Source organism: Armigeres subalbatus, chromosome 2 (assembly GCF_024139115.2).
Source record: "Armigeres subalbatus isolate Guangzhou_Male chromosome 2, GZ_Asu_2, whole genome shotgun sequence".
Lineage (NCBI taxonomy): Eukaryota > Metazoa > Arthropoda > Insecta > Diptera > Culicidae > Armigeres > Armigeres subalbatus.
This window is the reverse complement of record NC_085140.1, coordinates 392,235,468-392,263,266: the sequence shown is the minus strand read 5'-3', so window position 1 is coordinate 392,263,266 and position 27,799 is coordinate 392,235,468. Positions and strand designations below refer to the sequence as shown.

The 27,799-nt window shown below is 40.2% G+C and overlaps 1 protein-coding gene across 2 annotated transcripts; it reads right to left on the bottom strand.

Moving 5' to 3' along the window:
* Positions 1–10,972: 10,972 nt before the first annotated feature.
* Positions 10,973–27,036, bottom strand: LOC134217391 (tetratricopeptide repeat protein 8). Of its 2 annotated transcripts, none has more exons than XM_062696139.1 (5): positions 26,901–27,036; positions 25,963–26,803; positions 12,257–12,414; positions 11,270–12,124; positions 10,973–11,191 (listed from the first exon to the last, which is right to left on the bottom strand). In XM_062696139.1, the coding sequence occupies exons 2-5, from the start codon at positions 26,141–26,143 to the stop codon at positions 10,979–10,981; spliced, it is 1,407 nt and encodes a 468-aa protein (XP_062552123.1). In that variant the 5' UTR covers positions 26,144–26,803; positions 26,901–27,036; the 3' UTR covers positions 10,973–10,978. The 2 variants fall into 2 exon arrangements, with proteins under 2 accessions (XP_062552123.1, XP_062552124.1); XM_062696140.1 differs by having other exon boundaries at positions 26,856–26,910.
* Between the last annotated feature and the right edge of the window lie 763 nt (positions 27,037–27,799).

Below are 27,799 nucleotides of genomic sequence, written 5' to 3'. Positions count from 1 at the left end.
CTGATGCTGTAACACGTACGTCCCCAACTCTCCGGGTACTTCCAGGGCCTAATTCCCTTCGGGATGAGGCCAATTTTCGTTCAATCCTGGAATGCATCTTGCGACATGTCCTCTGGAAGTTCCTCCAGGAATTCCTCCGGAAGTTCCTCCAGGAATTCCTCCGGAAGTTCCTCCAGGAATTCCTCCGGAAGTTCCTCCAGGAATTCCTCCGGAAGTTCCTCCAGGAATTCCTCCGGAAGTTCCTCCAGGAATTCCTCCGGAAGTTCCTCCAGGAATTCCTCCGGAAGTTCCTCCAGGAATTCCTCCGGAAGTTCCTCCAGGAATTCCTCCGGAAGTTCCTCCAGGAATTCCTCCGGAAGTTCCTCCAGGAATTCCTCCGGAAGTTCCTCCAGGAATTCCTCCGGAAGTTCCTCCAGGAATTCCTCCGGAAGTTCCTCCTGGAATCCCTCCGGAAGTTCCTCCAGGAATTCCTCCGGAAATTCCTCCAGGAATTCCTCCGGAAGTTCCTCCAGGAATTCCTCCGGAAGTTCCTCCAGGAATTCCTCCGGAAGTTCCTCCAGGAATTCCTCCGGAAGTTCCTCCAGGAATTCCTCGGAAGTTCCTCCAGGAATTCCTCCGGAAGTTCCTCCAGGAATTCCTCCGGAAGTTCCTCCAGGAATTCCTCCGGAAGTTCCTCCAGGAATTCCTCCGGAAGTTCCTCCAGGAATTCCTCCGGAAGTTCCTCCAGGAATTCTTCCGGAAGTTCCTCCAGGAATTCCTCCGGAAGTTCCTCCAGGAATTCCTCCGGAAGTTCCTCCAGGACTTCCTCCGGAAGTTCCTCCAGGAATTCCTCCGGAAGTTCCTCCAGGAGTTCCTCCGGAAGTTTCTCCACGAATTCCTCCGGAAGTTCCTCCCAGAATTTCTCCGGAAGTTCCTCCAGGAATTCCGGGAGGAGTTTCTGGATGAACTTCTGAAGTAATGTCCAAAAGAATTTCTTGTCGATCTTTTCAAAAACTCGTGGAGGAACTTCTGGAAGAATTTCCGGAGGTACTTCTGAAGAAATTTTGGCGCTTGAAACTGGTTCACGCCGATCCACGCCGCCGCCGTTCACCAACAGCGTGACGACGCCCGGCCGCCGCCGCTGGCCGAAAATGATGTATCACGCCACCGCCGGTAAAATTTCAATCAGCGCACAGGTCTACCTGGAAGTACCCGGAATGTGGTCAATTCGATCTAAAATCGCCGAAATTTACTCCAGTGTACTTGTTTTGCAAAATTATGAAGTTTGACATGCCGCAAGGTAGATTCCAAGATTTAAATGGAACCTGGCCCTGGAAGTATCCAGAGGGTGGCCAATTCGATAAAAAATCGTCGAAATGTACTCCAGTGTACCTGTTTTGCAAAATTATGAAGTTTGACATGCCGCAAGATGCATTCCAGGATTGAACGAAAATTGGCCGCTTACCAAAGGGAATCAGACCCAGAAAGTACCCGGAGTGGGGCCAATTCGATCGAAAATCGCCGAAATATACTCCAGTGTACTTGTTTTGCTTGGGCTGCGAAATGGTGAGTTGACATCCGGGAAGGGGCGGAAGCTATACCTAAGATGGCAGCCCCATCCCGGTGGATAGGGAACCTTGGGCCAACAACCTACTGTTCCCGAAACATCAATTTGTTCGAGAATCCGATAATGAAAGAATACGGACTGATTTTACGGCGACGACTCTTAGCGCGAAACAACGGACACGAATAGGAACATGGAACGTTTTAACCCTAGCCCAGCAGGGTAAATTGGCACAACTTGCCAATGAGGCACGCCGCATGAAGCTTGAGATCCTGGGACTGAGTGAAGTCCGTTGGCCAAACTTTGGAGAACACAGAACGCCGTCGGGACAAGTTCTGCTATACTCTGGTTTACGAGGTGAACACGCTCCCCGGCATCGCGGAGTTGGCTTCCTACTAAGCGCTCAGGCACACTCTGCGCTTATGAAGTGGGAACCTATAAGTGAAAGGATAATCGTTGCCAGATTTAGAACACGGGTCCGAAACCTTACTATAATCCAATGTTATGCGCCAACCGATGCTGCCGATCTGCAAGACAAAGAGAACTTCTACAGTCAACTCAATGCCGTCGTAGATAGAATTCCGAAGGGTGATATCAAGATCTGTTTGGGCGACTTCAATGCGAAGATCGGATCCGACAACTCGAACCATGAGCGCATTATGGGACGCCATGGTCTCGGAGAAATGAGCGAAAACGGAGAGCTGTTCGCAGAATTTTGTGGTAATAACGACATGGTGATCGGGGGATCGCTCTTCCCTCATCGACCGGTTCACAAGGTCACGTGGGTCTCCCGTGACGGCTTTACAGAAAATCAAATCGACCACATCTGCATCAGCCGAAAATGGAAACGGAGCCTTCTTGATGTACGGAATAAACGTAGTGCCGATATCGCGTCTGACCATCACCTCCTCATCGGCGAAATACGCCTGCGCATTGCGCGGATTCGTCGGCAGGAGGAAAGAGTTGGACGACGATTCAACACACGCCGACTGGAAGATGCCACGGTGAAACGGTCCTTCGTTGAATAACTGGAGACGCGTGCTGCAGATATTCCGGAAGGTGGCAGCGTGGAAGACCAATGGACCGCCATCAAGAATGCCTTCATCACCACCAGCGAGAACAATCTGGGCGAACTACGCACCCAGAGAAAACAATGGATCACCGATGAGACCTGGAGAAAGATAGAGGAGCGAAGAGAAGCCAAAGCCGCGATAGAGCGATCGAAAACCAGAGGAGCCAAAGTCTTAGCCCGTCAACGATACGCGGCTCTTGAGAAGGAAGTAAAACGCTCATGTCGACAGGACAAGCGAGCGTGGGCAGACTCTCTGGCCGACGAAGGAGAGAGAGCCGCCGCAACCGGGGACATTCGCCTCCTCTACGATATCTCACGACGCTTAAGCGGGGCGAAGATGAATGCAACGATGCCTGATGAAAGACGCGAATGATCAGTTATTGACCGACCCAACTGACCAGCTGAAACGCTGGTTCGAGCACTTCGATCAACTTTTTCAAGTGCCAGCCAGGCCATCACCACCTCGGCATGACCTGCCTAGGATCCGACGTATAACACGCGTCAATACCGAAGCTCCATCACTGCTAGAGATTCAAACAGCCATCCAAAGCATGAAATCGAATAAAGCCCCAGGGGTCGACCGCATATCAGCCGAGATGCTCAAAGCTGACCCCATGACATCCGCTCAACTACTGCATCGTTTATTTCGTAATATCTGGGACACCGCAACTTTCCCGGTCGACTGGATGCAAGGTATCTTAGTGAAGGTGCCCAAAAGGGTGACCTGACTGTATGCGATAACTGGCGAGGCATTATGTTGCTGTGTACCGTTCTCAAAGTTCTGTGCAAAATTATCCTAGCCCGGATTCAGGAGAAGATCGATGCGACTCTCCAGCAGCAGCAGGCCGGACTCCGTGCCGGAAGATCCTGTGTGGACCATATTGTCACGCTCCGCATCAGGTTTGAGCATGTCAACTAATTCCAAGAGTCCCTTTACTTGGGATTCATTGACTACGAAAAAGCTTTCGACCTTCTCAATCACGATAATATATGGGGCGCCCTGAGACGCAAGAGGGTTCCTGAGAAAATCATCGGCCTCATCGAAGCACAGTACGAGGCCTTTTCGTGTAGAGTGCTGCACAATGGGGTCCTGTCCGACCCTATCCGGGTCGTAGCTGGTGTGAGGCAAGGATGTATTCTATCACCGTTACTGTTCCTCATCGTAATCGATGAGATTCTGGTAGATGCGATTGACCGTGAACCAAACCGCGGGCTGTTATGGCAGCCTATAACCATGGAGCACCTAAACGACTTCGAATTGGCGGATGACGTTGCACTACTCGCGCAACGGCGCTCTGATATGCAGAGTAAGCTCAACGACCTTGCCGATCGCTCCTCCTCGGCAGGTTTAGTCATCAACGTCAACAAAACCAAATCGTTGGATGTAAACACGGTGACTCCTTCCAGTTTCACAGTAGCCGGACAACCAGTGGAGAATGTTGAAAGCTTCCAATATCTTGGTAGCCAAATGGCGTCAGACAGCGGTACCAAGATCGACATAGGCGCACGGATCAAGAAAGCAAGGGCTGCCTTTGCGAGTTTAAGAAATATCTGGAAAAACAGGCAGATAAGTGAACGCACCAAAATACGAATTTTCAACTCTAACGTGAAATCTGTGCTGTTATACGCTAGCGAAACATGGTGTGTATCAGTGGAGAACACTCAACGGCTGCAGGTGTTCATTAACAGATGCCTGCGGTATATAATTCGGGCCTGGTGGCCTCACAACTGGATCTCAAACAACGAGCTCCATCGTCGTTGTCACCAGAGGCCGATAACAACAGAAATTCGGGATCGGAAGTGGGGCTGGGTCGGCCACACTCTACGTAGGGGCGGAAACGAAATCTGTAAGCAAGCATTAGACTGGAACCCAGCGGGACATCGCAGCAGAGGCAGACCCAGAGGCTCATGGCGGCGAAGCCTCAATAAAGAAATAAAAGAAGTAGACCGAAATCTAACCTGGCAACAGGTTAAAGCGATAGCCGGGCATCGCTCAGGATGGAGATCTTTCAAGTCGGCCCTTTGCACCACCGGAGGTGTACAGGATCCATAAGTTAAGTAAGTTAAGTACTTGTTTTGCAAAATCATGAAGTTTGATATGTCGCAAGATGGATTTCGAAGCCGATTTGCAAGTGACCATTTTGTCCGGGAGGGAGGTAACCCCAGTACTCCCCGCAATATATCCGAAACCATGGTCATTGCACGAAAATTGATTTCGGTTCCTAAAACTATAGGACCTTTGTGATCGATCCCAGAAGATTGCTTGAAAATCCGTTAAAAATTGGCTGAGCTACGTGGTTTTGAATTTGAGTTTTGTCGTAAAATGGGGGTTGGGGACGAACGTGTTAAATAAAGAGTTTTAAACCCTTCAGTCTGCACCTGATATATTTCTGTATTGCGGGCTAAGGGTATCAGGAGTAGTGTAAAGGATTTTGGTGTAAGTGGGTCGGGTAAGAACAATTATGACTACTCACAACCACTTTGGGTATAGTCCTTTGGGCATAAGCACGTCAAACATAAGTACGTTAGTCATAATGGACGTTAGGCATAAATGACCTAAGGCACAAATTGCTTCACATAACATCCTATGACATAAAAAAGGCAGAATTACACGTACCTAACATCTTGGATCTTCCTCACACAATCTGAGCATTCTCCCCGGGGGGTGTATTTATACAAATATTCGTTTACCTTTGCTAAAAAAAAGTATGAAACCCTGTTTCCTGTTTAAACCTGTTTAAACTTTAAACTTAATACCTGTTTGAACTTTAAACCAAATATTGTTCTTCAGTGTTCATGAAATTCCAAGCTTTTCTTTGCGCTCAAAAAAATCTATCGATCCTTCGGAAAAAAAACTAAATCCCGGTAGGAAAGTGTTGATTGGTCTTGTTTTAGAGTAAATCAAACATTGGAAACTGATAAAGGGCTTATTTTACTCAAAATTAGCTTCTTCAGCCTAAAATACCAGCTTAAATGATGAAACCGATTGGTAAACGTAGCTATCGTGTTACTAATATTTTACCGCATGATGATATATGTGGGCTCAAGATCATCTGGTGATGGGAAGAAGCAAGACTTCACTTTTGAATCCAGTAATTACGCAAAATAGAAAAACGCCAAAGAACATCAAATGATTAAAGAAAGGCAGGTTACGCTTTAAAATTTAATGTTTTAGTATGTATTTAATTTATAAGCCACAAAAATTATTGTTAAATTGTAGATAATATTATTTCCAGGGAAATATTGTTATCAAGGGATTCGGGAAAATGTTATTTTTGGGTAAATGTCATTTTTGGTGAAATTTTATTTTTGGTATACATATATTATTTTTGGTAAAATGTTATTTTCAAGGATATGTTATTTTTGAGGAGTTTTCCATTCTGTTGAACTGGTTTTCATTCTTACGTCTCTCATATTTATGCACAACCTTGCACTCTACACTTCGCACACATCATACCTTTTTTTCCATCCCACTCCTTCTTTATATAATCGTCTGCTTCGGATAGAGAATATGTATCCTATTTTTGGTGAAAATCGGTCAAGGAGTTCAAAAGTTATATTGCATTTTCGGTTTTTTAGACAATACTTAACCCCAATCATCTTCCTCATTCCAAATGACCCTCCCAACCCCGTTATAATCGTTTCCTTAGGATATGGAACACGTGTTTCAAATTTTGTTGAAAACTTTTTCACTGACCCTCCCACTCCTTAGGACTCTCCTCTCCTTAGCACTCCTTAGGACAGGGAATATGTGTTCCAAATTTGGTAGAAATCGGTCGAGGAGTTCAGAAGTTACACTGAGTTGATCGAAAGCTAAACAATATCCCCTCTTTTCCAATGACTCTGTCTTCCCTACTATGACATAAACCTTAGGACAGAAAATATATGTTCCATCCTCTTTTTCTTCTTCTTATTGGCATTACATCCCCACACTGGGACAGAGCCGCCTCGCAGCTTAGTGTTCATTAAGCACTTCCACAGTTATTAACTGCGAGGTTTCTAAGCCAGGATACCATTTTTGCATTCGTATATCATGAGGCAAACACAATGATACTTTATGCCCAGGGAAGTCGAGACAATTTCCAATCCGAAATTTGCCTAGACCGGTACCGGGAATCGAACCCAGCCACCCTCAGCATGGTCTTGTTTTGTAGCCGCACGTCTTACCGCATGGCTAAGGAGGGCCCCCTTATTTCCATATTTAGTGTAAATCGGTCAAGGGGCTCAAAAGTTAAACTGATTTGTTCGTTTTCTAAAGAATACCCCTCCCTGCAGATTACCCATATAGTCGTCTACTTAAGATAAAGAATGAGTGTTCCAAATTTGGTTGAAATCGTTAAAAGCGTTTAGAAGTTATGCTCAGGGATTGAATCTAACCATAAAAAAAGAAAAAAGAAAAAAAGGTTGAATCTAAGAGAGAATAAAAAATATCACTCGCTTAATCATCTCTGTATACATATTCGTTATGTGCATACCGTGAGAGACTTTTTTCTCAAGCTGTCATGATAAATAACTGATTCCCGAAATAATTACTATACTCCATGATAAATTTCTTTAAAAAAGCTACAAAAGCTGAGGGTACTTGTTCTGATTTCAACATATTTCATACAGCTATGTGGTCCCCAACACAAAATTAGCGTGAGTAAAGAGTTTTGTCATCAATTTTCGGTGGGGGCTGCATATCTTATTTTTTTATTTCGCACTTTAATACAAGTTCGATACATTTTCTCTTATGGTTTGTAATGATTCGGCAAAGTTTTTACCTTTCTTTTATCGATGTTCGTTATCTATTGTTAGCAATTTCTGCAAACCCTGGTTATGCTGGAATATACAAAAATACATAAAAATATACATTGAAACATACAAACATTCAGTTTTATATTTATATAAATTTTCCTGCCTCATATTACCTCAAAACTAAATAAGAGAGTAAAGAATCATATAATATTTTTCCAAGGATACCAACCTTTCAAATGTAATTCTCGATAAATAAAAGTATACTTACTTGCTAAATTAGACAAAATCTTATACAAATTGAGTTTAATTGGATTCTGTGATGATAATGATCTTCGCTGATTTGACACTGGTTTAACGCTGGACACCCTTGAAAAAAATCATATTGGGCAAGAAAAAGTTATTGTTGGTGGTGCATATCTTGTGAAGAATCAACGGGTAATAGGGAACATAATTACCTACCTTGACACAAAATTTCATCACTATAAAAATGGGTGTACTTTTGCCAATCGAATTCAGAAAACTGATTTTTTTTTCAACGTGGGACTCAATTTGTTTTTTTTTTTCTTCGAAAATTGGATTACTATATTGTGATACCAAACTAACATTTTAGGATTTATTATGCTCATGACCAGTTGCTAATAAAACTAAAAACTCCACCAAAGCCTCATCATAATATCGTTAAGATAGCTTTCCGGCTAAATAAACCACTCTACGATAAGTTATTAAAACCGTATTAAGAGTGGTAATAAAACTGCAATAAAATATTGCATATAATTTGTTCATACTCCTATGGTCTTCAGTTTAATAACACGCGGTCCAGTAGTTGGAAACGGAAAGTTTTAGCGCGTTTAATTAATAGTACCTTTATTATGCAATTTTAGCGTAGACATTTTATGAGTAAGTTGCTGCGTCTCTTTACAGGTAGAGGAAGGGGGGCAATATGCCCTAGCTAAGCAAAAACTGCTCTATTGTCTTATTTGTAACGCTATTCATGGGTATTTTTACATCATGCATCAGTTAAATAAGATTGCTAGTTGATGCCATTCAAAAATTGTCAAAAATCTCAATCATATTGATAATATTCACATTTAAAAAAAAGTGGTGATATTCTGTTGCCGGAAAACTCATGAGGCAAAACGCCTTTTAGCTGGTAGCTCCTAGGGAACAAAGTACCACGCGTCGGCGAATCAGCATTCTAGTATGTATAGTCCGTGGAGACGCAAGTACTTTATAGGTTATTGCCACTAGGGCGTTTTGCCTCGCCAAAATGTTAGATGTTTCTTCAAAATGTGGAAAATTTCGGTTTTTCCGACCTTCCCATGCACTATTTTGAAACTTTCTTCGCCTATCCTACATAATTTTAGATCTAGTTTTGTTACGGACATCTTAATGACGGTAAATATGAGGGAAACCACAAAAGGCGTTTTGCATCGGGGGGGGAGTTTTGGGGCCTCTTCCCCTATTCGGCTTAATGATCAATCAAATTTGCAAGATGAGTAGTTTTTTTTATCATTTTCCGGCATGCAAGGTTTTTGTCTTCACAAAAGTTGTAGTAAAACTTTCCCTGAAAAACTTTGTCGAAGACGCCAAGTTCGTAATTTCATTATTTTTGTAACATGACATACCCCTAAAAATAGGTTTTGCATCAAATCTTTTTTATTTTCAATTCTACATTTTTTGCATGTTCTATGAAGCTTTATAGATTATATTAAAATACGCCATTCACTGACTGTTGGGACTTAAAAACGGAATCCAAATTTGAAAGTACTCGCGTTTTAAGGGCACACCACTTAAAACGGAAGCCATACACAACTGTCATTTTTATTATTCCATGCATGCTGCGACGCAGCAAAGCTGGAATAATAAAAATGACAGTTGTACGTGGCTTCCGTTTTTAGTGGTGTGCCCTTAAAAACGCGAGTACTTTCAATTTTGGATTCCGCGAGGGTTGTCCTTAACATGTCAGGTTGTTTTTGTCATAATTTAATGCAAATATGCTCTCACTGGTATGCAGAATGTTATAAACCTTTGATTTTTGCACAAAAAGTTTAGTCCAAAGGAGTTGATGAAACAATGTACCATGCGTCTCCATATGCCTGTATTTTTATATGATAAAGCTTGTAGGCATGAACAGTAATCTCCAGAATTAATGAAATTACGAACTTGGCGTCTCACTTTTAGAGGAATCGATCATTAAGCTATATACCTTCTAAGGAGCGCATTAACTTACTAATGAAATATCTGGATCTAAATCGTATAACAAAAGTACTACTATAGGAACTTTTTTCAAAGAGGCGTAACAGTATTTGACCTTTAAATTTGAAACGACTCATACTCTCTCTGTTGAGCATATTTCGTTCAACTGATGTTACTACCAGATAGATCGCAATCTATTCTTCCGGTTGGGTACATTAGTTGATCAAAACAGTTTGAATCAAGAGCACAATCGCCATTCTAAAAATTCTTGAGTCGAGTCAAGTACGAGACACTGAAGACGACCTTACTGTTGAGGTCGAAATACGTATCTGTCAAGGTACAATTAAGTGGTGGAATTAAATTGGATTGTACAAACTCGTCTTATGGGAAATGAACGTCTAAGTTTGGAGGAAAAACTTTACTTGACAGATAAATCATCAGATAATTCTCAGTTTTGTATTGATTCGAGAGATGTATTCTTAAATCATAGTATTTCTTTCAATGGTAATTTGAAGAACTTAGAATAATAGTTTCTTTCCCTGTTAAGGCGTTAAAAACAATTAAATGATGTGCTTTTGCTTTGCTTTGCACAGCTGAAATAATAAAATAAAAACTACTTGTAAATTAAATTACAGCACCATTCAAACTTGTAGAAGAAACTACAAGCCAACGCTAATAAGTTCTACTTGTATTTTCTTTATGCAATAGTCACTTGTCAATTTCACTAATATAACAGACCACACCAGATGTTTTCTACATTTCATTTTTTCCGGTATTCAAAATAAATTTTCTCAATGCCGACAGTCAAACGGACTCAAATTAGGCCATACCTTAATTTTACATCGGCCCTGAAATAAATCCTTTTTTAATGGTTATCCCATTGTCTTTAATGCTCCTTCAGCATAGATATTCAGAAAAGATCGGGCTACCGTAAAATAATTGTTTCAGCTTCTTCAATAATGTGAACGTATTTATTACCTCATATTTTAGAAAACTTATTTCACTGTGGCGATCGACGGACCATGATCGAAATGGATACATGCAGAAGAAGATCGATGCAGAGGCATTGCGTGGTTTGGTGTCTTTCTTTTCTTCTTCCTCTTCTCATCTGGAGACCCGAAAGCTTGGGCACAACAATTTGCTAAAAATAAATCTTTAATTTATTATCGCTGTTCAAACTAATGGCCAGGTGGTTGAATGCGGATCCAGATTTCTGCAGCAAACGAGGAAAGTTTTTTTTTGTCAACCACCATACCATTTAGTGCAGAATCATTTTGCACACAAAACCGGAAAAAAAATCATCAATAGCGCGATGAAATACTGACATGATTTGCTTTGTTGGATAGTTTTTCAGAATGAAAGAAAATTCACGAGATTGTGATAAATGAATCATTGATGGTTCAGCAGAGTGATATCGTAGCAAGTTACATTTATTCAAAGTTTTCTATGTATTTTAAATTACTTATGATCTCATCACACATGGGTAGGGCTGCCTTGGCGGCCATCAGATAAGATTTGGCTTTGGCATACTGCTTTTGGCGGGCAACCATTACGGCCATGTTGTTGAGGGCAGAACCATGCGAACCGTTGGTTGCGATACAGAGTCGCAGACAACGACGCGCCAAATGAACGTCGCCAGTAGTCTAAAAGAAAACAATTTAAAAATGAAAAGTTGAACAATGAGTATTAGTTTTATTTTCGACACTTTGACTGGTGCTCACCAATGCAACGAAACTCAAATTGTACCAAACATCTGCTTTCAACTCTGGAGTGGTCGCCATTCGGATAGCTCGTTGAAAACAGGGGAATACCAAATCCAGCTGTCCACCGTACAAACAGCACATTCCAATGTTGCAATATAGTTCAGCGCTGTGAGCGCCCATCGACAGAATCCGTCTGTAGTAAAGCAGCGCAGTTTCCGGTTGATTGCCATAGAAATAACTCACCGCAATGCAGGCCAGTGCTTCCGTGTTCATTGAATCTAACTGAGATATCTGACGATATCGCCGTACGGAGGCAGCGATGTTTCCTACCAGTTCGAGAATTCTTGCTTGCTGAGTGAGTAGGGTAATATCGTTCGGCAATTTCTCCAGACCACTCTTACAAACCTCCAAAGCAGCCGAAGGCTGATCAATTTTGATATAGATCCTCGCCAGTAGGAGCACTGTATCTGGGTGGAACACCTCGGCGAGGGCCGCTCTAAGAAATTGCTCCCCTTCGCGTGGACTTCCAGTAGCAATGAGACAGCGTGCCTTTTGCGTGTTCCACCACCAGCCGGCAGCAGATCGTTTCAAATTGAGCACCGCATCGCAGAGTGCCATCGCCTTCCGGATTTCCCCCTCGTGATAGTACAGATACTGGAACAGTGGCTTCGAGAGTGAGTCCTTGTCGGCATATTTGTCCGGGTGGAGCCGTGAAATGTGAAACAGTGGCCCAGTTGGATCGCCAACGGCAAACATCGACGCCGAACCGAGCCGTATGTTCCGTGCAGATCCGGCTGTTCTTGCAGTTTTCATCGCAGTTTTATTGCCCAAGGTAGATCCAGGGCGTTGAAGCGAAAGCGTACCCGGACGGGACTGGCAGTAGCAGCATCCACCAGTCAAAAGACATGCAACAACACGAGAAAGCATGAAAAGGAATAAACAACAGAGTAACGAACACACATCAGTAGATCATTTTTAAAAGCCTATTAATATGATTTTGATTACAATGCCAGTAATTGGTCTCCCAGTTCCAGTTCGCGGTCGAGCACCAGCTGCCGTTGCCTTTCCTGCGGCGGTTGAAGCGGCTGCTGTTGCCATTGCCGTGCGGATCGAAGTGCCCGGTCTGGGGGCCGTTGCGATGGTCTGCGTGTCCAGAATATCCTCTGCGCGCAAAAAGGAATGTGTGTAATTTCAGGTATAATTTACGAAAATGCATTTTCATCTGTTGCGAGTATGGAAGGGTACAGCCACGGTGTGCTCTTCTTGGAATGCATCCAAAGGGATAGGAAAAAAAATACACAGTGCAAAAACGAAACAGGCCATCCGTGACAGCATGGCAAACTAGCACATCATATACTCGCATAAGCCGATTTATTGGATTGAGTTTTAGGTAGAATTTAGTGAAATAATCATTATGAACTCAACATGTTTACATCTTAATGGAAATACATATTTTATTCCACCTTGTGAAAGCATTGGAAACTATAATTTATTATTTTCAACAAGGTGAGCGGAAGTTATACAATTACAGATTGCAAATATTTCTATTCCATTCACTTGTACGATAGAGGGGAAGAATTCCAAAGAATTTCCTGATCCCTCGCGGCAAAACGCTATTTAGATATTCACTTATATGAATCATGGCCGAAAAGGATGAAACAAAAGGCTAAAATTATAATAAGAAATGTAAAAGTAATAGACTTGAAGGTAGAGGAAACCTAAATTTTGCATTTGGAAGAAATGTCTAAACTTGTTGGAGAAACAAACGGCCTAGCCCTAGCGGCACTTATTTACGATGCACCACGCGCCTCCGTCAGGTAACAATTCCAAGCAGAGTTTCAAATAATCGAAACTGTTTGTTGAAGTCCATCTTTCTTCACTGGTCAGCTCACTTCTAGACAGAATTCATAGTCGGCTCTGGACTGTCAGTATTCAGTTGAATATCAGTCATTGAATATTTATGCACATTCTACAAGCTGATAAATTATCTGAAACCAGAATACGTTTCAAATGAGTAGAGTAATCTATCGAATAGAACTGAATCCGATTTTCATCCGCGAGGCACTTTCAACGGTAAACATCAATATAAACAATGCTAATAAGTTTTTTTTTCTGCACATAGCACAATGGTCCCAGAGTCGAATCTAGCAAGACAAAAATGTTTGCGCCAAAACTATTAGTTTTAGATATATAGTGTCTTTGGGAAAAAAATTTCATATTTTTTGACGATTTTTTTCCAATGATTGAAATTAGGGTGGTACCTATATTTCAGAAGTTCATAATATCAACTTTTTAATTTTTCGATAAAGACTTGTGCAATGTTCCACAAAGTTGTAGAGCATTTAATTTTGAGCAACTTTGCCGAAGAAACCATTTTTCTATCACTTATGGTTCACAAGTTATGAGCTTTTTCAGTAAATACGTTAGGGCGGTCCCTTAAAATCGGTATTCTTCACATAACTTTTTATACATTCATTTCTCGCAAAAACTTTGTTCCGAGCACTTTTAGGACTTTTGAAGACGCACATTTTTGTTAAAGAAGCATGGATCTATCTCTTATAACACAAAAGTTATTCGAGTTTTTGTATGAAAAACATGTTTTTTTCATATGCGTATATTTCAAAATGGAGCAAACCGATTTCCAATCTATTGGTTCTATTCGAAAGCTCACACTTTTCTGCGTTTATGGTGGGAAAACTGAGAGAGCGTTTTTGTTTAAAGCGTTTTATTTCATTTAGAAAAAAATAAGTTTTTAATCGAAAAACGGCTATAACTTGATAAATAAACGAGATAGGTCCATGGGTCTTCAACAAAAAGATGTGCCTTTAGAAGTTCTAAATGTGGTCCATACAAAATATCCCTCAAAAATCAATACATAAACATATATTTATAAAAAACGGTTTTCGTAAGGAAATAAACGTTAGTTAGATCAAAGTAGGCTGGTCGACAGAGCGTTTGATTTTTCTTGACGTTATTGTGCCTTGCAACAAAAATTACAACTTTCGTGATAATTTTCCAAAGCTCTCATAGATGTGAAAAATTTCTCCGCAGTACAAATAGCACGTGCTATCCAAGCATTCACCGCTAGGATGCACCACGTGGCGGTCAAATGTGAAGATTTGATTTTAACGTAATAATAATAAAAACATTTCAGTAGCTAATCACTGGTCATCTTCACTTTCTCCCACTGGCGATACCGAAAACAATCTAATCAAAACAAGATAGGCTTGTAACAAAGGCTGTACTTCAAAAGTGACGTACTTTTAACGCTACATATCCAACAGAAAACCAAGCTACTACCATTAATATGCATAGTAGCCTGATTTTTTGTTTGATGTTTAGCATGGCACACAAACGACATGGCAGTCTCAATGCGTATGTAAACATTCAGTATGAATGAACCGGTGAATCGAGAAAATGCACTCTCTAGTTCAGCCTACTTTGATCGATCTAATGTTTATTTCTCTACGAAAACCGTTTTTTTAAATATATTTTTATGTATTGATTTTTGAGGGATACTTTGTATGGACCACATTTAGAACTTCTAAAGACACATCTTTTTGTTGAAGACCCATGGACCTATCTCGTTTATTTATCAAGTTATAGCCGTTTTTCGATTAAAAACATATTTTTTTCAAAATGAAATAAAACGCTTTAAACAAAAACGCTCTCTCAGTTTTCCCACCATAAACGCAGAAAAGTGTGAGCTTTCGAATAGAACCAATAGATTGGAAATCGGTTTGCTCCATTTTGAAATATACGCATATGAAAAAAACATGTTTTTCATACAAAAACTCGAATAACTTGTGTGTTATAAGAGATAGATCCATGCTTCTTTAACAAAAATGTGCGTCTTCAAAAGTCCTAAAAGTGCTCGGAACAAAGTTTTTGCGAGAAATGAATGTATAAAAAGTTATGTGAAGAATACCGATTTTAAGGGACCGCCCTAACGTATTTATTGAAAAAGCTCATAACTTGTGAAGCATAAGTGATAGAAAAATGGTTTCTTCGGCAAAGTTGCTCAAAATTAATTGCTCTAAAACTTTGTGGAACATTGCACAAGTCTTTATCGAAAAATTAAAAAGTTGATATTATGAACTTCTGAAATATAGGTACCACCCTAATTTCACTACATGGAAAAAAATCGTCAAAAAATATGAAATTTTTTTCCCAAAGACACTATATATCTAAAACTAATAGTTTTGGCGCAAACATTTTTGTCTTGCTAGATTCGACTCTGGGACCATTGTGCATAGTAAGCACACTCAGTGAAAGTCAAATGAATGAGTTTGTAGAGTAGTCATCTGATTATGTCATTCTATGTTTTGAATAATCATGCGATGTTTTTCAAAATTCGATCCAAACTTGCTTCATGAAGATGAATATTTTAAGCTCTGGTCCAAGTAACATTTTAACAGCTCTTTGGCATTCGATGTTATTTATTGCGACAATAGTCATGCAAAATTGGTCGGTATTGACAATTTTTGATAAAAATCCGTATTCTGTATTTGGTGGAGTTAATACCGAACATACAAGAAAAATACCGGTATTTGTTGCGTTTGCAGCGTTTGGTGGGGCAATGAGAGCGCAAGTCAATCCAAGGCCGATAATAGAGAGGGTAATGGCAGAAGAGTCCTTGCAGACCAGTTGAACGCCATGAATCGGTATCCAATCCAACCACTTCTTCCTTAGCCACTTCAATTACGCCGTTCTACGCTGCATCCGATGATCTCTGACGGGTTGCTGCATCAAATCCGATAACGACACCTGAATACGATTTCCGTTGCCCACCTTGCGTTGCCATATTCGCCTCTTTCTTTCCGATTGATCGTTCCTTTTAGTCGTTCATTTTTTTCCTTTATGGACCTCACGCAACAGTTAAACAATATAGCTAGCTGATGCCATATTAAAATTAGAAAAAATCTCAATCATATTGATAATATTCACATTTCGAAAAATTGGAGATATTTCGTTGCCGGAAAACTCATGAGGCAAAACGCCTTTTAGCCGGCAGCTTATAGGGAACAACGTACCACGCGTCGGCGCTTCATCGTTCTGGTATGGACAGTGCGTGGAGACGCGAGTACATTGTAGGATAGTTCCACTAGGGCGTTTTGCCTCGCCGAAATGTTAGATGTTTCATCAAAATGTGGAAAATTTCAGTTTTTTCTACATTCCTATCTATTATTTTGACACTTTTTTCGCCTAACCTATATAATTTCACGTCTAGTTTTATTAAGGCTTTCTCAAACATGGTAAATATAAGTAAATACCCGAAAGTCTTTTTGCCCCGGGGAGGGGGGCGTTTTGGTGCCTCTTCCCCTACATTTGCTCACCAGAAGCACCTTTCTACAATGCATAAAGATATGTATTTCAGATTGAATTTCACAGATCCATAGTCTTATATACAATCAGCTCGACGAACTGAGCTATTGTCTGTGTGTCCTTTGCATATGAGAACAGCTGTTATTGTCAGTATGAGCTTAAAGCAATCATAAGTAAAGAGCTTTCAGCAATTTTAATGATCTTTCAACTCGTTCTGGATCTTTTTGCAAATTCCATGCGACGATCTTGAAATTCCAACAAATCTGTAATGTTCCTTACATATTAGATAACGATGGTGGTCATGTCCTTACAGTCAATTTAGGATTAGGAGCGGAAAATTAGTTAACCACTCATTGTTATAAGAGACCGAGGAATGCTCTGGGAGAAGGTTGAGAAGGTAACTCATGTGAAGCCCTTTGGTAAGCGACTAATTATTTATTGTAAACGAAGTTATTTTCAAAAAAAGGAGACGAAAATTGTGTTTCAAATCAATCTAACGCAAGATCAATGTGCTTCGTTTAATAAGCTTCTACAACACGATCGATTCCGCACTAAATAATTTTGTGTTCTTCGGTGCAGACATTAGTTTTATCATTTCATGTTCTCCCATATTAGCTGGCTGGGTTAAACAAATTTCTGCTACGCGAGGTAGATTTTTTTCACTCACTGCCGTCCCACAATCGATTCCGTATTCATATTGTGCAAATAGTGAAAAAATATCACAAAATTTAAATTTGAATTATGGAAACACTGAAGTCGTTTTATAGAAGAAAACTACATACGTATTTGTCGACTAAGAATGGGGTTATGTAGTAAGCGTTAATAGACAAAAATGTATAACCTAAAGTTTTGAAAACAACTTTACGATATAGTTCAGCGGCGCAGCCAAAATTTTTGATCATATAAAGTATGGTTTAAGTTTAAATTTGTTTCGAAATTCCGCGGAATTCCGTTAAATTTCGTTAGAAGCTAGTTTTTTCTAGCGAAATTTTTGTAATTTTACGAAACGAAACGAAATCAAGAAATCAGATTTCGCCATGCTTAAATTCCGCGAAATTCCGCGGAATTTCGTTTCGAACCACCTGAAACGAAATTTTTCGAAATACCGCATATGCTTAAGCATGGCAACGACTCAGCGTCACAGGGAACGCATCAGAAAAGTATTGCCGAATAGAAGAGAACTCACATCATTATCACTGATGAAAAAGGCCTCTGCCTGACTGCACTACCATTCAAGGCTCCAAGACACGATGTCCGAGAGAGAACTGGCTAGGGCGTGGTGGGATTTAGCAGTGGGCTCTGCTAAAATCCCTCCCAAAAAACCACAAGTGCCCGTAATCAGACTATCAAAGCGACTGTGTGCCGCTTCAAAAGCACAAGCCCAGGGAGTGTCAATTGGCATGGAGAGTGTCCCTACTTCGGTAGGGTAGCGCGTGAGCTGCTTCGGCAGGGAGTGAGTGATCTGTCTGTGCTGAGGCAGGAGTGTCATAGCGCGTCACCGCTATTGTCACCTCGAAGCGCAGCAGAAGTCTGAGTATGGACTGCACATGCTAAGGTAGGAGTGTCGTAGCGTAGTATGGTTGATTTGTCCCTACATACCGCTATCGACACCTCGAGGCATGGCAGTGGAGTGTTAGAGTGAGTTGTGGAGTGTCCCTACTTCGGTAGGGTAGCGCGTGAGCTGCTTCGGCAGGGAGTGAGTGATCTGGTTGTGCTGAGACAGGAGTGTCATAGCGTGTCACCGCTATTGTCACCTCGAAGCGCAGCAGAAGTCTGAGTATGGGCTGCACATGCTGAGGTAGGAGTCGAGGTACCCATCGACACCTCGAGGCATTGCAGTGGAGTGTTAGAGTGAGCACCCGAAAAAGGGTCACATGGAGCGAATGGTCTTTGGAGAAGCTGCTTCGGCGGCAGGGTAGCAGTGGGTTGTACCCACACACCTACAGTTGTGCACATGTGGTGCATGGGGAGTGTCCCTGCTTCGGCAGGGTAGCGCACATTGGAACAACTCAGCAAAACGACGGTCAAAACCTCATTGTGGCGTTTAATACAGATTTCTTCTTCTTCTTCTTATTGGCATTACATCCCCTCACTGGGACAGAGCCGCCTCGCAGCTTAGTGTTCATTAAGCACTTCCACAGTTATTAACTGCGAGGTTTCTAAGCCAAGTTACCATTTCTGCATTCGTATATCATGAGGCTAACACGATGATACTTTTATGCCCAGGGAAGTCGAGATAATTTCCAATCTGAAAATTGCCTAGACCGGCACCGGGAATCGAACCCAGCCACCCTCAGCATGGTCTTGCTTTGTAGCCGCGCGTCTTACCGCACGGCTAAGGAGGGCCCCTCGATACAGATAATACAGATAATACAGATAATACAGATTTAGATCCATGATGTTTTCATAGAATGTGTTCAAAAAGCTGCCCGACAAAATCTAGAACGTGAAATCCACTATTATGTTTTAATGCGATACCCGAGCAAAAAAAAAAATTTTTTCCGCAATTTTTTTTGTTCGGGTTTTTGACAATGTTTTAGAATATTGTGTTTTGAGAAATTTCGCTAAAGATACTGTATGTTTTTCTCCTAATTTTAAGTGTTGAATCGTTGTTTTTCGATATTGCAGTCTTATACTAATATAAAAATCGATTTTCAATATTTCGAAACTAAATATACAACGTTTTGACCCGTGTTATATCACAAAACATTGAATAGCACTGACATACGCTAATCTGAAGATAATATGGCATTTTTTTATTGACATTTCTATCAAATGGAACACATTTATCGGAAAAATAGATCAATTTCATGAAAAAATATCACCCTTATTGGCACATTTTGGCAGCTAGATTTACGTTATTCAAAAAGCTAATTTTATATATAGAAGAAGCCAGTGGCTAAAGCTTAGTTGGGTCTGATGAGGCTCATTGATTTTTGTTCCAATTTTTTAAAGTGTTATTTTCGAAAAAATAGGTTCTGTTCCACCTGTACCCAGTTTGTACTATCAATTTAATTTGCCTTTAATTGATTATTAAGCAGTTATTTCCGCATTAAGGTGCAAGTATCTTAACCAATAAGGTATTATACGGGTACAGTACCTATTTTTGGCCATATCTCCATATTCGAGCATTTATTAAAAATATTTTAGAAGTTTTGGCGATGTTTAATTGATTATTATAATTTAATTTGCCTTTAATTGATTATTAAGCAGTTATTTCCGCATTAAGGTGCAAGTATCTTAACCAATAAGGTATTATACGGGTACAGTACCTATTTTTGGACATATCTCCATATTCGAGCATTTATTAAAAATATTTTAGAAGTTTTGGCGATGTTTTAGCTCTCATACACACTCATACACACACACAGATACACTTATTATTTAGCCAAATTTACTTCTAAAACCAATAGATTTAGTTTGAATACAATGTTTTTCAAAAGTTGGTTAAATTAGGCACTGAATTATAAGCAAAGGGTACGCTCACCCCACTTATAGAAATAATAAATAGATCCACAATAAGGTCGATGAAATGAGTACATGATGAGAAAGAGAAATATTTATCGAAAACTACACTGTAAAAATTGGAACAAAAATCAGTGAGCCTCATCAGACCCAACTGAGCTTTAGCCACTGGCTTCTTTTATACAAAATTAGCTTTTAGAATAACGGAAATCTAGCTGCCAAAATGTGCCTATAAGGCTGATATTTAATCAAGAAATTAGCCTATTTTTTCAATAAAACCGTTCTAGTTGACTGAAATTCAAATCAGAAAGACCATATTATCTGAAAACGATCGTATATTAGTGCCATTTTTTATTTTGTGATATAAAACGTGTTGATATGTTGTATATTTATTTTAAAAGTACTGAAAATCGATTTTTATATGAGTTTTGGACAGCAGTATCGAAAAACAACGATTCAACCTTTAAAATTAGGAAGAAAACATACAGTACCTTTAGCAAAATTTCTCAAAACACAATATTCTAAAACATCGTCAAAAACCCGACCAAAAAAAAATTGTGGAAAAAAAATTTTTGCTCGGGTATCGCATTAAAACATAATAGTGAATTTCACGGTCTAGATTTTGTCGGGCAGCTTTTTGAACACATTCTATGAAAAAATCATGAATCTAAATCTGTATTAAACGCCACAATGAGGTTTTGACCGTCTTTTTTCTGAGTTGTTCCAATGTGTAGCGTGTGGTCTGCTTCGGCAGTGGTGTGATTGATCTGCTCGTGCTTAGGCAGGAGTGTCATAGCGTAATATCTGTAGGCCCAGGCAGTTACCGCTATTGACACCTCGAGGCATGGCAGCGGAGCGCCCGGGAGAGCATCCAAGTAAGACTCAAATGGAGTGAATGGTGTGCGAGCACCCAAGTCAGTCTCGCGTGGGACGAGTGCCTGTGTGAGCGATAATGAGCGAGTACGCTTAGTACTGCCATCCCTCCAGAAGTAGTACTGCGAGGTAGTTCCTGGGGGAAACGATGGTGGAGCCCAAGGGAGTTTAGTCGGTATTACCGGTATGGTCGAGTCCGACACTCCAGTACACTTCCGTGTGGTAGTTTGGCAACTACAATGCACGTGTACTGGGTTAGTGTGTAAATGCATTCTCCCTTGTAAAAAAAAAAAATGGAAAAAAAAAAGAAAAAAAAAAAAAGACACGATGTCCGTTGGATTACATGCATATGCCGTGAATTAGTGCGTCAATGCCAGATATGTAACTCGGCACCAAACAAAAATAGCCAACATGTGATACCACCACGACAGGATATGTCTTTGGTTGCCATATCAGTGCTAATGGCGTAACCCGACCCACTGCGGCAAGGTAACATATCCGAGGGGAGGGGAAAAAAATTGAACTTTTGGGTGAAAATAATATTTGTCATAAGATGAGTTCTTACAATTCCATTTAATTCCACCACTTGATTTTACCTTTGACAAATACGTATATTGACCTCAACAGTAAGACCGTTTTCAGTATTTCGTACTTGACTCGACTCGACGTACGAGACACTGAAGACAATCAAGTGGTGGAATTAAGTGGAGTTGTACGAATTCGTCTTATGACAAGTAAAGACATTCCACTAAAAGCTTGGATTTGTTCTTTGAGAGCATCGAAAAAGTTGGAGGAAATTACTGTGGCTTGATTTGATAAATTGGAGCGCCACATCAGCTTCATATAGTGTGGAGTACTACTCACGGCAGAGTAGTTCTAAAGCAATCTGAACAGGTTCGAAAGCTTGAATTATTTCACCTACCGCCAAAAAAACCATTATCTTTGAAGTTGAATTTGAATTGAAGCTTCAAACCGATCACAGGTTTTTGTATGAGCCCCTTGAACACATAGAACCGTTTGAGCCAAGATGAATACACAACTAGGTGTTTCAATGTGCCCAATTTATGGACGAGAAGAAGGTGGGGGTGAAAAATTCATTTTCGGTGCAAAACATAAATAAACCAGCTGACTCTCCCATACTAAAATCCAAAATGGCTGAATCGTGAATTTGACAGATTGGAACACCTAGTGGTGTATTCATCTTGGTTTGAGCATTGATAATATTCAGCTCCAGCATGTCTTGGGATCAGCTACAAAACAAGTTTTTTTCCCGAAATCAGAACGGACATATTTTTGCAGCAAATCATTTTTTACAGGTGATTCCGTGGTAAAAACTAAAAAAGTTCCGTGGTAAAAACTACTATTTCGTAGACTACGCGTTGTTTTTAAAACTACCATAAATTTTCAGTTAAATTGACCATGGTTTCAGAGAAATTCACCACTTATTCAGTTCATGAAACAACATTCCGCAGGGACCACAGTTGATTCTTACTGCGCGCATGATAAAATCAAACAAATTTGTTATCTGCTGAAAATCGTTGGTGCATATTCTTAAAATAACCCGCGGAATGGTATTTTCGACTGCAATATTTTTTTGGGTGTATGAATGGAGTCGAGTCGTGTATTGACCAGGGGAACGACACCCAATTTTTTCACTATGGATTTTGACAGGTTCGCCTGTTCGTGCTTTTTTGGTGATAAATGTATCCCCCAGTGTCAAATCACCCCAATACTGATTTATTTTGCAATAGTATGTGCGCGAATTTTGAATGTTTACGTTTTTACAGGAGAATATGATGCAAAACGCCTATTTCACTCAATAATGCAACATGATAAAATCATGAGAAAATAGAGAAAAAATGAACGAACTATAAATTAAAACTATTTTAGACTCGATTCCATGCTTTAAACTTAAGAATGTTTAACTTATTTGCTCAATTCTTTAGAATGTTACTTGCGTAAGGCACTGTCTATGCCTTCGTTCGTTTTATATCATTTTCACCCTGGAAGTTGTTTGTGTTGCATTCGCAGTGCACTCGTATTGGTGACTTAGAAAAGATGTGACAAAGATGGCATAGCTTGTCATCCCCGTGGTATTGACGTAACGTTTGTCAGTCCAGGGGTGGTATTTCGCACCTCGACTCGAAACGAGCAAACCATGCAAACTGTCATACGAGAGAGCTGTCGAAAGAAGATGCGTAATGAGGACCCAGGTCTGGCAATAGCTGGAGGGTGGATTTAGGCCATACCCAATGAGAATAGATAGAGAATAGATAGATAGTATTTATTTACATTGGGCCATACCCATAGTGACCATTAAGCCATGGCGGTACCTTCGCTGGGCTCAGGAGGTACCTCGGACAAAACTGCGTTATGGCGGATGAATTACAAATTTACAAAACATTGTCTTGTACATAATATGCATGGCGATCAGTAAATCATGACCTATTGAATTCTGCCCTCTACAACCAGTACAATGGATAAAGGGCTGTGAGACAAAAGATCAAAAGGGCAAAACCTCGAATGAACAAACCTTAAAAATCCTCTATGCAATCTACCTGATCAAAACAAAATGTTGAATAATATGTTAAGAATATGATTCTTTACTAAAATCTAGAGTCTAAAGATTCGGAAGCCTCCATTTGAGAGACATGAAGAAGACAATGAAAAGCTCAGTTGCTTCGTTGCAAGAGAATTGGAAGCATCCTTCTACGCTTCTCGGAAACCTCCTTCCAAGCAGCGGAAGCCTTTTTTCAAGAGGTTAGAAGCCTCCTTTCAAGAGGCACGGAACCCCTCTTTCAAGTGACTCAGAAGCCTTATTTTAAGAGGTTCGGAAACTTTCTTTCATGAGTCCCGGATGCATTCTTTTAAGCTTTTTTGTATAAACTTTTTTTTTGTTCTGCTGTTTTTTAAAAGCCTCGGAAGGATCTTTTCGAGGAGCTCGGAGGGCATTTTTCAACAGGCTCGAAAGCCCACTTTTAAAAGACTCGGGAGTCTACTTTCAAGAGGCTTGGATGCCTCCTTTATAGAGGCCCGGAAGTCTTCTTTAAAGCTTTCTTCTTAAAACTTTTTTATTCTCCTCTTTTAAAAGGCTCGGAAAGCTCTTTTCAAAAGGCTTGGTAGACTCCTTTCAAGAGGCTCGGAAGCCCTTCCTTGAAGAGGTTCGGAATTTTTCTTAAAAGACGCTTGAAACCATACTCTTGAAGGCCTCAGAAGCGTCCTTTCAAGATACTCAGAAACCCTTATTTCATGTGGCTCGGAAACATCCTTTCATCTAAAAGGCTCGGAAGGTTCTCCTAAAAAAGCTCGGAAGGGTTCTTTCAAGAGGCTCGGAAACCTCCTTTCGAATGGTTCGAAAGCCTCCTTGACTCATTTTAATTGGCTAAAAAGCCAACATTCAAGAGTCTCGGAAGGCTCAAAAGTGTTTATTCAAATTACTCCCAAGCCACCTTTCAAGGGGGCTCAAAAGCCGCCATTCAATAGGCTCGGAATACTCTTTTCAAGAGGCTTGAAAGCTTCCTTTCAAGAGCTGGGAATTCTTTTTATAAAAGACTTAGATGCGTATTTTCATGTGGCTCAGAAGCGCCCTTTCAAGATACTCAGAAGCCTACTTTCAAGACGCTCAATAGCCTCCCTTGAAAAGTTTTAGAAGCCTTCTTTCAAGAGGCTCGGAAACGTCTCTTGAAGGGGCTCGGAATACTTTTTCCAAGAGGCTTGGAAGCATACTTTCAAGCAGCTCAGAGGCGTCCTTTCAAGATGCTCGGAAGCCTTCAATAATCAAAAAAGTTCTGTATGATGCTCGATGTATGAACTTAATTTGAATTGGGAAGTTTAAAAAAAATGAAAATTTCAGAAAAGTTTATGGAGAGCCATATATTCCTTTAGTTTTCAGTTCATTTTTTATATATCTGAAGAGTTACGATTATTTTCATTTACAGCAAAAACAACATAGAGGGTACCTCAATTAACGTGAAAGTTTGAAGAGGTACCTCTCAAGAAAGAGTTTGAGAACCGCTGATGTAAGTAACATTCCATATCTGCATTTCTTGAGCCAATAATTATTCATATTTTTTCTGTGTATTTGTCTGAATCTTCTAAAGAAAACAATTTTGAAAAGTTTTTTAATTTATAACTGTTAAAATTCAAAAAAGAGCATGAGTTGAAGACCAGACAACTTCCAGATGGAATGTAGTGCCATTGAAGACTGGAATCTGTATCTATTGCAATGCGACAAAGTTGTTTTCTTAATAAGCAATATTGATACTATTATGCCTTTCTGTTCTTGTCAGCATAAAATTATTATTTTTACCGAAATTTTACCGAAAAATGAATTTGCTGTTTGCTCGACACCCCAAACATCACGACGAATCCGATTTAATACTTCCCAATTTTCAAAAACCACGTATGCGTAATGAAAAAGGGAAGCTCTGAAAAATATGTAAAATAATGATCAAGATAATGATAAGAAAATAAAATAAAAATAAGGAAGCTGAGCTGATAGTGACCATCAAGGTGCATAAAAAATTCCGATACGAAAGTACAGATAGCGGAGCAACAGCCAGTAGCACTCAGCGAGATGATGATAATGCTGCAACTGCTGCTGACCAGCCGGGTGTAAATCAGACAGTCCGCGCGATGGGTTGGGCAGTTGTTGCCACTGAACTTACACTCCCTGGCACAGCGTAGTACTGTTAAAGGATATTTTGGTCAAAGTTATTTGTACAATTTTGAAGTGAATGAATGAGTCGATTGATATATAACATTATGGGACATTATGAGGCTTCTATGAAACGTTCGTTTACGGAAAAATTGTAGCCTATAGTATATGTTGTGCTTGCCATATTCATGCAATGGATGGCTTTAAAAAAGCGCTCAATTATTAACTATCGAAGTGGCTGGAGACTAAGCTCCAGGTGGAATGTAGTTTCATAGAAGAAGATATGTTGTGTCAACTGTGCTGCCGTGAAATTGAAAATAATCTATAGAAGCATGTGCTTTTCTGTCAGTTTTTCCCACTATGCAACCGACAACCAAAAACCAGGACTTACCCGCCACATCGTCGTCCGCTTCGATATCGTCGATGTACACTCGCTGGATCATAGATCGCATCTTCAGCTCCCAAGGACCTTGATGAAGGGCATTATTCTGCAGCAGCTCGTTGCACACCTCGATGCACTCATCATATTTCCGTCGACGAAATAATGATACAGCTGCAAAAAATTTGTCCATTATATAATTTTCTTTCTGGCGGTTGTTGTAGCAGTCGTCGCTTTTTGGTCATTTGTTGGTCATTTTCGATCGTTTCGGAAAAAAAGAGAAACCACGTCGCCTTTGCAAGATCGTCGTCGTCTTGGTCGAGCAGCGAGATTCTCAGCCGTCTGTATCTCTGGTTGGTTTCTGCTGGATCGTTTCTCTTAATTTCGTTGGGCAAATTCTTCACGTTTTCGGGGCACCAGCAGTGTTGCTCCCCGCACCCGCTTGTTCCGGATACCTGTCCCGAAATCTTTCGGGCAATCTTTTATTATGGTGTGGAAATTTTCAGGGCCTGGTCCAACCACTTTTTGCCAGGGCCCGTGTCCGCGAAAGGGACGGCGAACAAAAATGTAGATGTTTTTAAATTTGCAACATTTCGTTTCCTTTTTCCCGTTCTCCAAATTCACGATGTTGTTTGTGGCTCGAACCAGGATGGGAGATGAATTAATTCGAGAAACACCTCTTTGGCCGCATTATTTTCGTTCTTCTGAGTTTTCTTCATTTATTTTTTTCGTTTTAATGATTTCGTTATTTTATATATTAAATTTTCTTCCGTCAATGCAAAGTTTGCTTGATTCGTTCAAATTGCTTTGACAGTCCATGAACTGTACAAATTTTCTGGAGTGATGCAATTTCCTGTGGACGCGAAAGAATGTACACACAAATTAAAACTCAATACACCACTAACCCGTCGTTCGATCAGGTAGGAAGGCAAATTCAGATACTTGAATACCTTAGGCTTGATAATTTCCTTTCCCTATTAGATGATATGAACTCGTGCGGTAACTTTTTTTTAAGACTTCCAGCGATATAATTTTATTTGTGGGCACTTTTGTGCTCCGTCCCACTTTGCATTGCGCAGCCGTTCAGCGTAGATACGTTTTTCGATTTTTGTTTGTATACAAGCGTATCCATGACAAATTGGGAGTGCTCGTACATATGAAGGCAGCTTGATAGCAAAACATTCCTCAGGTTATGATTTGTTTGGTTATTTTCTAGTGTATTGGTAACCAATTTGAAATAAATAATAAATATTGCAATTTCTGACATGTTTCGTTTTTAACTCCTGTGGGTATTCCAAAAGTCTGCAAGATGAGATCGCATTGTCCCATCTTCTTCTTCACAGGTGTTATTTGAAACAAACAAATTCAAAAACCATACCCAACCGGTTCAGTGTATTTGAATTTGCGGAACAAGTAAGTTCGAAAGTCAGGTTGTATGACTCTGGTAATGTTTTTTAGCATGCATCTATTCAAAAGTTGGCTCTTTCTGAGGATATCTTCTATAAAGGTACATATATAAATGAGTTTGCATTTCCTTTGGGGCAATATAACTCACGAACGGATGAACCGATTTTCAAGATTTTCTCACTAATTGATTCGTTTTCATATGTGCTATTCATACATATGAAAAGATAGAACATTTCGCTGGAAAAGTTGAGCAAATGTAGAAATAATACGTTTTTGAGAGTTCAGGCTCGAACTTAACTGATCTAGAGGGCGACGCAGCAATCAACTAAATTATTGACAGTTTGATCGAGAAAAAAATACAACCTGAGCGAGATCGGGCAGGTTCGACTAGTTTTAAATATTATTCCTGTTTTCCAATCATTGTATAAAATTGATTCATAGT